The sequence below is a fragment of the Cynara cardunculus genome (genome assembly GCF_001531365.2).
Source record: "Cynara cardunculus var. scolymus isolate 2C chromosome LG 17, CcrdV1, whole genome shotgun sequence".
Classification (NCBI taxonomy): domain Eukaryota; kingdom Viridiplantae; phylum Streptophyta; class Magnoliopsida; order Asterales; family Asteraceae; genus Cynara; species Cynara cardunculus.
The window spans coordinates 32902184-32915742 of NC_037544.1; the positions used below are offsets into that span (position 1 = coordinate 32902184).

Consider the following 13559-nt stretch of genomic DNA (forward strand, 5'->3'; position numbering starts at 1 on the left):
AGTTAAACGAACGAACATGAACAAGCCTCCGTTCGTGTTCGTTCGGTTCGTTTACAGCCCTATACACATACAATAATTTCAAATAAATTCCAAATCCAGATCAATCTACAAAATTTAAATCCCTAAAAAACAATCATGCAAACCAAATGACCCCTAAATAAAATTGTGTCAAATAATGTTCGATTAAAATAATTGAAAAAAATAATTAAAAAGGACTTAATTTCGTTTTAATAAAAAATTGTCAAAAGAAAAACATAAATTAATTTCCAATCGACGTTTCTTTTCCTTTGACATTACGAAACGCATGGTTTACAGAGAGTCGGATACGTACGCATCTGCTGCATTTAATTTCTATTTATTTAATTTTTTTTTTTATTCTGAAAATTATTCAGTCCTTGTTTGACTTTTATGCCCATTACCCTCCACTAGCATTTTCCTCCTATTAATTACGCACCGAAATAAGTCAAACCATTCTCCACCGTCCGATCTACATCTCATCTCCATTGACTCTACTTTCCCAATTGCACCTTATAATCCCCCCCTCCACCTCCATTTCTCTCCTCAATCTCTCTCCTCCAATTTCAGCTTCCAAATTCCACAACAATGGCGGTCGATTGCGTAGGAGTTCAAACTGTAGAGCATCTCAGTCGTATGTTTCAGTTGACTGGCCATGACTTTAACGTTTCGTCTAATTTCAAACATCCGGTGAAGCGGACCGGACACGCTCGATTTCGCCGTGGACCACCGCCTTCTTCCACCGACTCTCAAGGGACTTCAACTTCTTCACAATCGGAAGAGAAACAGCAAGATGTGTCGAAGGAGTGTTTTTCAAACAAGTCTACATCGTCTAGGTCTACGAGCTCGTCGTCTATGGTATCTTCTTTACTCGGAGGAGGATCGGAAGGAAGTGTTTCGAACGGTAAACAGTTTTCATCATTAGGTATAGTAGCTCCGGCACCGACGTTTTCATCTAGGAAACCGCCTCTACCATCGACTCACCGGAAAAGGTGTAGCGCAGACCGTCCTACGGCTTCCTTACACGGATCTGGAAGGGAGAACCATTCGGTTTCTCGAAGCGGTTGTCATTGTTGCAAGAGAAGGTGTGTATACGCTCAACGTTTATTTTTAGCAAAAAACCGTCACAAATATCTATCGTACGCTTAATAATTCATTACCTAATACGTTTTTCCCCTTCCGCTCTCAGGAAAATCGGATCAAAACGTGAAATACGGAGGGTACCGATTATCGGATCAAAGGTCACAAGCATACCGGCMGACGATTACTCATGGAAGAAGTACGGCGAGAAGAAGATCGACGGATCACCATATCCAAGGTAATTAACTGAAGATTTCTTCAATTATCTACGAATCAAAACCGATTCATAGAGTAATCCTAAAAATTCTACGATCATCATTGATATTGATTTCGATTTGGATCATAAATGTGCAGAGTTTATTACAAGTGCAATACCGGAAAAGGATGTCCGGCGAGAAAGCGTGTGGAGTTAGCGTTAGACGATTCAAAGATGCTTCTGGTAACATACGACGGAGAACACCAACACCGTCACCATCACGCTCCAACGCCGGTACCGACAAGTTTGACCGGTTTGGCTGTTCAGTCAAAGTGAGGGAACACCATGTGGTCCACCGTCACTTTGCACAATTTTCTAAGGTCAACAAAACAGTGTAGTAGGAAAAAGAAAACGACTTTTTTATTCTAACTTTAGTTGAGGGTGTAATTTGTAAGTTAGTCAAAGTTTAAGGGTGTAAATGTAAAATCAAAAGATGCCTCTCACCCACCCAGATCTAAATGCGATTTTGTTCCAACTGACTTTCTTCTCTCCATGTTTATATTATATATATATATATATATATATCTTCCTAAAATTAAAATAATCAATATTATTTAATAATTTAGCAAATTATATTAGTTTTATATTACACAAAAATCATTGGATGCTTTGTATATTGTCTTATGAAATAAATAAACAAGAGGCTTGCAAGGTCAAAGGTCCTTATTATTATATTAAATAATAATTGAATTAATATATTTTTTTGAAATAATTGACATTTAACTGCAAGTGGAGTTGTTATTTCCTGCGACCTCGTCAACGTCTATGATGGCTATGGCCTATAAGCTACGGCATTATTTAATATTTTTTTATATTTATATTTACAAATAATAAAATTTGATTTAATGTTCAAAAATTAGTTTCAAACATGTGTCTTGTCGATAGAGTTTTAATTCTTCTATTTGGATGTATCGATTGTTTTATGTTGTCAAATAAATTATTAGAAGAGCATTGAAATTTGTTGTTAGGGGTAGAAAAATTGGTATTCGATCGTTATTAACCGGTCTCACTTATAAGGTTGTAGTAGTTAATCAGTTATAGAGTAACAAGTCTTGGTCCTTTAAATGATCCCCAAAACGAAAAGTGGTAACCAGTTGAACCGTTCATAATCGGTCTTTAAGAACCAGTTCCCTTAAGGGTGTGTTTGATACACTGAACATAACAGGACATGGATTTTTGTCTCATGTTTGGCATGAATTTTATGTAGAACAGACATGAACAAGATGGAACAGACCTGTTTCACCTTTATCCCATGGAACAGGCTGTTCCACCCCTACCCCATGGAATATGGTGGAACAAGATGGAAAATACTTTTATTTTACCAACATAACTTCAAAATAAAACTTAATTCTCTTCTAAAACATCAAATAGTTCTCTTTTACATTTTATTCATTCTTTAAATTTTATTTATTGTATTTTATGTTTCTTACACTTTCATTTTACTGTCCTTAAATTATTATTTTTATACAGTTTCTATATTTTTATTAATTTATTTAATTTATTATATATTAATAATAAAAAATAATGTAAAAAAGAGATAAAAATAAAAATAGAAAACCACATAAACTTCTTATTTGGTGTCATTTTAATTGTTTTGACAAAAACTTCAAATGATATATTTTGTTATAAAAAATAATTATTCTATTATAATTTAATAAATTACATAAATTGTTTTCTAGATTTTATCACCGTCAAATGTATTGCGTAAGGTTCACACATGCAATTTGTTACTTTCAATGAGTTTTATATGTTTTTCCTTGATCAGAGTAGTAAATATTCGATTTCGATCTTACAGAGGTAATTGTACAAGTGATATGTGAATTTTTTTTTGTTTTCTGGATTCTTGATGCTTATATTATATTTACCTTTTTCATATATCATTAGTTGATTATGAAATCATGTATTTTTGCAAATGTATTTTTGCAAATAGTAATGGTTTGATGCAAGTTATACTTTGCACACCATATTTGTTAACATTTAAATTGATTATATAATTAAAAAAAAAACACTGAACAACTCACTGAGAGTAAATTGATCATTTTAACCAGTTCTGTCCAGTCATGTTATGTCTTACCAAATACTGAACAACTGTCCTGTCCTGTCCTGACCTGACCTGTCCTGTCTGCGTACCAAACGAACCCTTAATCGTTCTAATTTTTTTATTGTTAGTATTTCAATAAAAGATGGTTATGACGAAACACAAGATATTGTCTCACTCGAGGTCGAACTTAACCATATCAACGATGCTATAGCCACAAAAGAAGAAAGTTGATATTCAAAAACACCGTTAATATTTTTCTATGTTTCTAGGACACCACGATTTACTTCATCCATAATGATTGTAGGACCAGTGCAGTAAGAATGCTTCATTGGTTAAAAAAACGGAAAACCCAATTCAACCTTGGTCGGAGAATTGGTCCAACATGGTTTGAAATCATCAAAATGACATGAAAACAACAATAAGTACAAGAAAAAGAGTTCAATCTATTTGGCTACAATAGCATAATGACATAGGGAACCAATTGAAGCCAACACAACACTCCAAAAATGTAACCTTCACAAGACATTTCAAACTGGAAAAAAAAAACAAGAAAACACTTGGTCAAACCTTATGTTGTTGACTTGACCGATAAATATATTTTTTGTGAACACTGACACGATAACATGCATTGTTATGGATCATACTAGATTCTTCGGTCGAGTCATGCCAAATCCTTTCGGATGATTATATGTCATATGTTCAACCTTGTAAGAAAGTCTAGGAGAGCATGTAAATACCTGAAGAGGGCATGAAACCTAATTTGGCACTTTGCAAAAACAGGACGACACTGAACGTGTCATATTCTGTACAAACCAAACAAAACGGATTCAGTAAATCCCACTCAAAGTGGGTCCGGGTGAGATGTACGCAGGTCTAACATGTACCCCAAAAAGTAGATTAGTTGTTTCAATGAATTCCCAACGTGTATAGCAGATTGGGTGAAGAAACTTGATGAAGATTGAACGAAGATCTTCAAAAAGAAGAGATTCTTTCTTTAAAGAGAATTCACATGCTTGTGTTTGGGTTTTAATTTGACACGGGTAGCTTGATAATTTACCAATCTTATTTCATCTCCCTAACTTTTTGGTGGGACAAAAGCGCATTTATACCCACTCACGTCCTGTCCGCTCCCAGTTTAATGTAGCATCAAACGTGGGACAACAAGTTTTTGTACTGTCCTTTGCCACCATGTCCTGCATACCAAACGCATCCTTTCTCGATAGACAAGCAAATGAAAACATACCATCCTTTGCCACCATTTCCCGCATACCGAACGCATCCTTTCTCGATACACAAGCAAATGAAAACATACTGTCCTTTGCCACCATATCCTGCATACCAAACACATCCTTTCTCAATACACAAGCAAATGCAAATGAAAACATAGATATGGAATCTAAAGCCCCATCTAAGCTCCAGTTTTGGTTTTTAAGACCTGATCATTATATAGAAGAGATGATGGAGACTGTTCAGAAGGCATATGCAGTATGCCAATCACTTACCAACTGATGTATCTGGTGTAACCTAAACTTTTGCTATACATGCCAATAACTGACTATATGATGTAACAAAACTACTTCAATTCAAAAATAGAAAACCTCACTGAGAATTCACAATTTAAAGGCTCTACTTAAGTAAGGTGTTGCACGCGTCGTTATACGCACGACAAGGTTTAAATTTATAAACCTAACTTAATCCAGTAAAGGGGTAAGTCGGGTATTGCTCTTATTAGTGAGACGGTGGTCAAGCTAATGATTTGTACTAGATCGAATACACGTGTGTAACAAAGATTAACTAACCAATTTGATCACTTAAAGCTCAAGACTCAAGAAAAACAAAAGCTAATTGGCACAAATAACACTAATTCAAAAAGATTGGGAATGAGTGTTGTAATAAACTATTAAACGAATAAAAACGAAACTTTGTGACTGTTATTAACTAACGAAAACAAGATGGGAACTTTATCCAATTAAAGTAACATCGAGATCATTCATCTTTCTACTAACCATAAAAGAAATGAATTTAAAATAGGGTTTCATCAAACACATGGTGTGCAATCCAAAAATCATAAATTCGCTGTCAAAACCCAAATCTCAATATTCCAAGAAAGCTAAATACGAACACTTATCAAAACTCAATCCAATACTTTCAAAATCAATAAGACTAAGAGCAAACCATATCAAATTTTACTTCAAGAACTAAAAGTAAAATTAACAAATATGTTTACCTAATCAAGAAATAAGAAAAATCAACCAAAATCACCTGTTGAATCCTCTCCTTGTTCTTTGCGGCTGTGCAAAATCATTTCTTGATCATTTCTACCAATTTAAAGCCCCAATTAGAATTCTTTTTATACGCAGAAAAATAGACTTACATAATCTCTATTACRAATCCTTTGTGTACCTTAGTGTTCCTAGCTATCCACTCATTTTTATCAATCTACTTTCGGATAATACATATGRTAATAGATAGTAAAAACCCCATAAAGTTGATCTTTTGAACCCGCTTCAAGTCATGATCACTAATCAATCAATCTTGGGGTAAACAGTCTCTAATACTTATGTTTACTTTTCTTAACGCTTGTACATAGGAAATGAGATTCAATCCTTTACTGCAAATTTATTGGTGTCGCTGCTGTGTTATAACGAAATAGAAGGAGAAGCATTAAAGCCTTACCAACAGCCTCTGGATTCCTTAAATATGTGCAGCCAACAATTAAACCCATCATATCCCTTTGTTTCAATCCAATATATTATTTCCCAATTCAAAAAGACCCCATATTCAAGAAGACCCCATATTCTATTTTCTTTTCTCCATGCACAACCCCAACACACAATGTTATACAATCTTGTTATTTTGCTGCTGTAATACTTGCACCTTGGATAAGTTGATGTTGAGCTGACTTTTACCTTTCTGTCCAGCATATCTTTTCTGACTTCAACATCAATTTTAACTCAGAATCAACCTGAATATGTAGAAACTCAAAACTTAAAAGTTGTAGGCCCGTTGCTTTCCAGATCATCTTGAATCACTTACATCGAAGCTCGGATGAGTGAGATATGCTAGAAATGCCACAGCCTCACAAATCTGTCAAAGTCATATGGTCCTCAATTAGTTTCAAGAGACCATTCCTAGTGATGTTCTATACCTCCATCACTCCCCTATTCAAGCTAAAGAGAAAATGAGAACTCCCCCACCACAAAAAATATATTTTTATGAAGCAATACAGAATAGTGATAAGTGATAACCAAATCATCATCCATATTTCCTTGTGTAGTTGGCAATGGCAAATCAGGGCTATTTTTTGATGCATCTCAAATTTATCTATACTACATATATAACCATTTAAGACAAAGTCTTAAATACAACTCTTTAAGCACAAGTTACAATGGTTTTATGCAAGATTTTTAAAAAACTCTTAAATACAAATTTTTATACACAATGTACAAGCTCTTTCATGCAAGTATTTCACAACCCCAAATTCTAATTGGGTCAAACCAACTTTTTTCTTATCAGACTTTTAAAATTACCCATTTGGGCCGATTTCTTCTTCTTCTTCTTCAGTATCCTATTTCTGCACCAAAACCACCAAAACCAAAAGCTTTCTTCTTCTTCTGTGATTTTTGTTACATACGACCAAAAAATTTTGGGTTAGATAGCAGATAACTTTCTCCTTCACAGACCTCGTTTGACATAACAATGATGGTTTGGATGTATCACCTCGATCAGATGTCCRATTTCATGAATCAAAGGGATTTGATGTATCACAACCTCATTGATACATATAACTCCCTCCGCCCTGTTGATTTAATCTCACAGGTTCTTCAAAACCCTAGAATTTAGAGGTATGCTCTGCAAAACAATATTGATTTCTATTTCAATTTTGATTTCTCAACCAGATGAGATTTTAACTTCCTTTCTCTCCTTTTTGGTTTAACCGATTGATGAAGCCAAGGCTATTTACAACTTAGAAGTAAGAATCCTCTTTTACGTCTCTTTGCTTAGTATGCGATTGATTGATAATCTTTGCATTCTGATAATTTTGCTTTCTGAATCCTTGCTTTCATGTATTATACAAAATAAGAAAGGTTCTCTTAAAAAATCATTTTCAAGCTTTCTGAATCCTTGCTTTCTAGACTTAGGGTCTGTTTTGTCCAGCTGTTTTCTTTCAACAGTTAAGTGCCTATGAATTTGGTAGAAGAATAGTTCAATTGAACATAAAGAATAATGCACAATAAAAATAGTCTTAAGTTGTACTTTAAAATCATATTAACCGGTTGTTTATAGCATCGAAAATTTGTGTATCATATGTATCATGTAGTGTGAGGATGCTGCACCCGAATACTGGTATGTGAAACACCCCCATGACAGTAGTTGATAAGATATGGCATACACATGTTTTTCTTCCTCAAGTCAAACCACATGACCAAATATTAAAACACTTGCTTTGTACATTAAAACACCTTGCATTCTTGTTCTTTTTGCCCACTGTTTTGTTCATTCTTTTTACATGTTTTGTCATGCTTCTGTCAACAGCAGCTGTTTCTTCATGGTTTTGTCATGCTCCTGTCAGCATATCACACATATATACATGCTATTACTATATGTGTATATATATATATAAATATATATCATATTAACCAGTTGTTTATAGCATCGCAAATTTGTATATCATATGTATCCTGTTTTTGCTGTTAAGAATTAAAACGGAAATAGGCTGCTTTATTCATCCTTTTCTATTTTGATCTTCTGTCTCCCATCTCATCATGAAATTTTATATATAATGTCAACACTGATTTGGTTAGTTGTGCATTTACTTTTTTGAACATTGAACATAAAAGGATCAAAGTAGAATGAACAAAACCCATTTAATTCATGTAAATGCTCCTGAAAACTTTTCTGTTTTGTGTGCTTACAGTTTCAACAGCAGCTGGTTGTGTTTGTGTGCTTACAGTTTCAACAGCAATTGTTTCTTCATCAGGTATAAACACATCTTGAGGATAATGACTACTTAAATGGACTGTTAAATAGCTGCAGATTGTTGTGTGTGTGTTGTGTATTGTACTTAATCACCCTTTCTTTTATTTTAACTTGATTTAAACTTGAACCTGCACTGTCCCTGTTCACATAACCATATGTTGCTGCCATTTCATCTTATACATACACACAGAAACAGAAACAGTTGTTTCCATTTCATCTTATACATACACACAGAACATGTTAAACTTGCAATGAACAATAAGAACTAGAACTCAATGCACATCTACAAAACATGTTAAACTTGCAACATAATGTTGATCATGCTGACTGCTATATCTATACATATATAGACAGACACACGCATCATGTAAAGTTATGTGTGTACATTTGCATGTACATACATACGTAAGCTGGTCTTATGAAAACATGTGCTAAACATATCAAACCCATTAGGTGTTCCTGATGTGAAAGACAGCTACAATCAAAACAATTTTCAAAAACCACACCAACACATTGTTCTATCTATGATGACCACACCAACACATTGTTCTATCTATCAATAGTCAATAAACACTTGTATAAAACTAAAATTATGGCTACCAAATTTCTACCTGGCTGCTGTTCCACTTGAAATGTCAACATCAGCAGTTAAATGTCAACAACAGGTGTTAAATGTCAACAGCAGAGTGTTGTGTGTGTGTGTATTGTACTTCAAACAGATAAATAGCTGCTAGACTTGCTATTAATCTGTTTCTGCTGTTGATCTGTTGATCTGTCTCTGTTGTGTGTGTGTTGCTGTGTTGTGTTAAATGTCAACAGCAGAAATGGTATAAAATATACTCATCTTGATGTGTGTGTGCATATGTATTTGTACATATATTTATAGAGTGTATAAACTTGTTCATGGAAAGATGACATTTTAGAGATCTTTCTCAAACAGAAATGGTATATATATATATATATATATACTCATCTTGATGTGTGTGTGTATATGTATTTGTACATATATTTATAGAGTGTATAAACTTGCATATATGCATGAGGAAGCCTTTTTTCATAATACATCATCAATGTGTTGTTTGCATAGTATACATCATTAATTTGTTGTGTGTGCATATGTATTTGTTGTTTGCATAGTATCTACTCATCTTGATCCATAACAGAAATATACTCTTCTTTTGTCTCTGAAGCTTTCTAAGTTCATAACATGAACAACAACCTCCATGTAAACATTGTTAAAGTGAATTTTCATATAGGGTACTGACTATTAAGTATCATTGTCCTTTTAAATTATGGTCAATCTCCCATGTCCTGTGTACAAAAAATAAGCGGTGCATTGTCACTATGAGAAGTTTGGATTGGTATGATACAACTATGAAACCACTTTATTTGATAGGCTTTTGCTTTTGGTAACACAACATCCATCAATTGTGTTGTTGCTTGAATTCCAGTTTTTTTTTTATCTCATCCTGTTGTCAAACCTGCACTGATGAATTTCCTAAGCACACTTAGATTTTTATATATACTGTGGAGCTCATCTTATGTTATTATCTAAATCTATTCCAGGCAGAGTTTCAGAGTAATGGTCTAAGAAGGCAGCCTGTGGCAATGGCTAAAGATCGAGATTTACTCAAGGACAATGGTGGAGAATCTGATATGTTAAGAAGAGAAGATTCAAAGGTTGCCTGCAGGAGGGGAAGGGTGGGATAAGAAAATGAAAAGAAAACATTCAGTAGGCACTGTTTTCATAAGACCTATGGATAGCAATGGATAGCAAAAAAAGATTGTTCAAAACAAGGTTGTCAGTGAACACGGGTTGCAGTCAAATGGCACCCACCCTTACAGGTAAAGATCTATTGTAGGCATAAATATGGATTTAGGTTATACAACAGGTTTATTTACCCTGCTCAAATAACAATAAATTGTGTTGCACTTTGCATAATAAATAATTGGGTTGGATTTGATTAGAGTCAACTCTTGAGCCTATTGGATTTCTTTGTTCGTGGCTTGAAACATTGAATATTTGGCATTCCATTTATTTTAACGACTTTGGCTACTGCCTATTTTGTTAGTAAATGAAATTGTGATGACCTGATGGGTTTGAAGCCATTAATCAAATGACAGAAAAAAGACCTGCGTAGATTTCTTCTTTACGGAATTGTCTTAATGAAAATTGACATCAGTACACTACTTTTTGAAATTTGACTTGCTCATTTTGTTGTTGCTTCTAAAGCCTGGTACTGTGAGAATTTTTAGCCAAATGATATAGAAATTCTCTTTCTTGGATTGGACTTCATTAATTATTGCACAATTTTGAGCTTTGCTATTTGCATCTATAAGATCGTATGCTTGTCTACTCTTAGGTTAGTTACTATTGTCAAGAGTAAATCTTTCTATAGTGTATGTATCATTCATATCTATGGAAGATGTTATAGTGCTTATAGAAACTATCTGCAGATTAGGAGCTTCAAATGGTACTGGTAGCACTAGCAAGTTGGAAGGGACATTTGTGCCTAATAGTTCACGTGCTCGCCTGTCTCCCAGAAATGAATTGGATAGGTCCTGTCTTCCCAGAGATCTTACCGCTGGACCAAATAAGGAAAGAATTCTCACAAAAGGGATCTATAAGTACGTCTATCCTAGTAGTGTGATGCATTACATAATTACGTACTTTCGTTGTCTTATCTGCTATGATGCTTGTCAACTTGGCATTTTCCATCTTTCATTTGATGCAGTCATTTGGTTCTGAACTTATATCTTTCTGCCTTTTGGTGAAATCGATTTGTATTCCCAGGTTAAATACTCGTGATGACAATTTACCCGTGCTGCATCGCGCGGGTACACCACTAGTTTAAATAATAGACTTGGGAACATAAAGAAGAAAAGGTTAATGTGATATAGCATGAACTCACGATCTTCACATATAGTTCACAAGCAACAACCCCATAATGGAAATTGAGAACTTGTAAGTCACCTATAGGCAGTCCATCAGCCCATCTTCCCCTCAGAACCTGGAGCTTATCCGGTTGGATCATTAGGATCCAAATGGGTAGTGATTGATAAGATGTACTAGTGATAGCCTGCAATACAATCTGTCTTTATCTTTATTATTTTTTCTTCAGGGTGGTATGGTACCATAGTCGTACCAGATTTCCAGTCGATCATGTCAGTTATTAACACTATATACTACATACATTTGACAAATTTCACATTTCTTATTCCAAAAGAAAATCAATAGTTGTTGTTACATTGTATTCTTATTTGACAACTATATACTAAAACGACTCAAAACCAGTTGAATTATACAAACAAAGAGAGACGAAGACAAACAAACATACGTACATACAGGAACAACGAAGGGATTCAACAATACTGAAACCATAAACAGGAGGTATGTTGGAGAAAGAAAAACCTTTGTAACCTTGTATGCGTAGTAAGCAATCCACGTATGATAAAACCCCGGTATTAACAGCATATCCCCTAAAATCACAAAAAAATAGCCCTGAATCATTTACAAAAAATTGGTAATATCAGATTTCTAGAGTTTTAGTAGCGGGAGAAGACGAAACAAATAATTACCGTGACCAGTGTCACCGCCTACGCGATTGATGGACATGAAGATGCAGAGACGACGCCGACGATGCCGAATATGAGGAGGGCGATGGCAAGACCGATCTCTTTGACTGGAGGGCGGTTGTGTTGGGAGTAAGAAGAATCGGAGTCCGTCATGGTGTCTTCATTTGATATGGAAAATGCGTGATCAACATGCGCCATGGGATTGGATTGGAATGGAATTGTTCTTCTGCGATCTTCTTCTTCTTGGAGGTTGGGAGAAGATATCAATGGAGGTTGATTGAAGTGCAGCTTCGAGTACAAATCTATGCGTACAAGAGAGACTTGTCACAGAGAGAGAGAGAGAGAGGCGCGTAGAGTCCGAGTTTGGTAGCAGATTTACGTGAGTCAAAGGTTGTGTATTTTAAGCTTGTGTTTGGATTCCTTATTTGAAATGAAACAATTCTTATTAATTTATCATAAGTTAGAATCTTTTAATTTTTTTAAAAACTCTTTGTTACTAGTTTGGTATCGGTATAAACTGTTTATCCAACTACTCAAAAATGTATATTATCGATGTCATACCGGAATAAGTCAATAAGTTGTTTTTATAAGTAATCCCAAACACCCCCTAATTCAAACTCTAATGGGAAAGCGGAAACAATTAATTATTTTATTTTCTAATATAAACCGGTGTTTGTTGCGCAATGACAAAAATGTGTTGCTAGAAAATGTATAATTACTTTGAGATGAAACGTAAGCTGTTAATTCGTTGACAACTAATAAGATACATCATGAACAAAGGTTGATCCCGTTGATTCTATGAACACTTCCCCAGAACGTGTTCCTCGTTACAAGCTTCGAATCGATATATTATGAACCTAAAATAGAGTCTCACAACAAAAGTTATGCACATTTAAGTGTGACACCCTTTGTTAGCCTAGTCATGGACCTCCCTAAAGAATAGGGCATGGCCCTCCACACCATGGCCCGCATCAGTAATACTCCTATGTTGAAATTAAAGTTGTACAAAAATGGTGAGTTGCAAATGTAACACCTCCATTCCGAAGGAAGGGAGGTTACTTCAAAATGTAACGGAGCGCTATATAAAACCTCCAAAATATAGTCTCCAATACAAAATAAAATCTTCCAATAACGAAATTGAATATAACTCCAAATAAGATATAAAGGTCTCCAAACAAACTATTTCCAAAATGCTCCAACAACCGAGGAAAATAAAAAAAACAACCAAAGAAATCTAATCTAATAGCTAGAAAGGAACAAAATCTAATAAATGAATTAACATAACATTAAACCTCTTGAAATCCTTGGAACCAAGATTCTGATATACTCTCTTTCACAAAACCTATCCGTCCCTTGATTACCTGCCGTGAGGAAATTAAAAAAAAAAAACACGGCTGAGCCAAATGCCCAGTGAACAGATAAGCAAATATAGAAAAATGGTAATACAAACATGCCAAAATCGAACCAAACAAGTACCAAAATCTTAGAAAATCAACAAATAACATAATCATACGAAATCATATGAAGGGACAAATCGAGCTCGAAAACGCATACACTTGCATATTAACTAACATGACAAGTGTCAGACATATGGCCACACAGGCCTGTACG

The 13559-nt window shown here is 34.7% G+C and overlaps 1 protein-coding gene and 1 long non-coding RNA gene across 2 annotated transcripts; one reads left to right on the forward strand and one right to left on the reverse strand.

Annotated features, from left to right (window-relative positions):
• Nucleotides 1-568: 568 nt before the first annotated feature.
• On the forward strand, nt 569-1836 carry LOC112500510 (probable WRKY transcription factor 17). The gene is made up of 3 exons (XM_025104008.1): nt 569-1100; nt 1205-1333; nt 1450-1836. The coding sequence occupies exons 1-3, from the start codon at nt 604-606 to the stop codon at nt 1625-1627; spliced, it is 804 nt and encodes a 267-aa protein (XP_024959776.1). The 5' UTR covers nt 569-603; the 3' UTR covers nt 1628-1836.
• A 9731-nt stretch (nt 1837-11567) lies between these two features.
• On the reverse strand, nt 11568-12290 carry LOC112500066. Its single transcript, XR_003067313.1, has 2 exons — nt 11952-12290; nt 11568-11874 (listed from the first exon to the last, which is right to left on the reverse strand). It is a non-coding gene; the product is annotated as an uncharacterized LOC112500066 (long non-coding RNA).
• Nucleotides 12291-13559: the final 1269 nt, after the last annotated feature.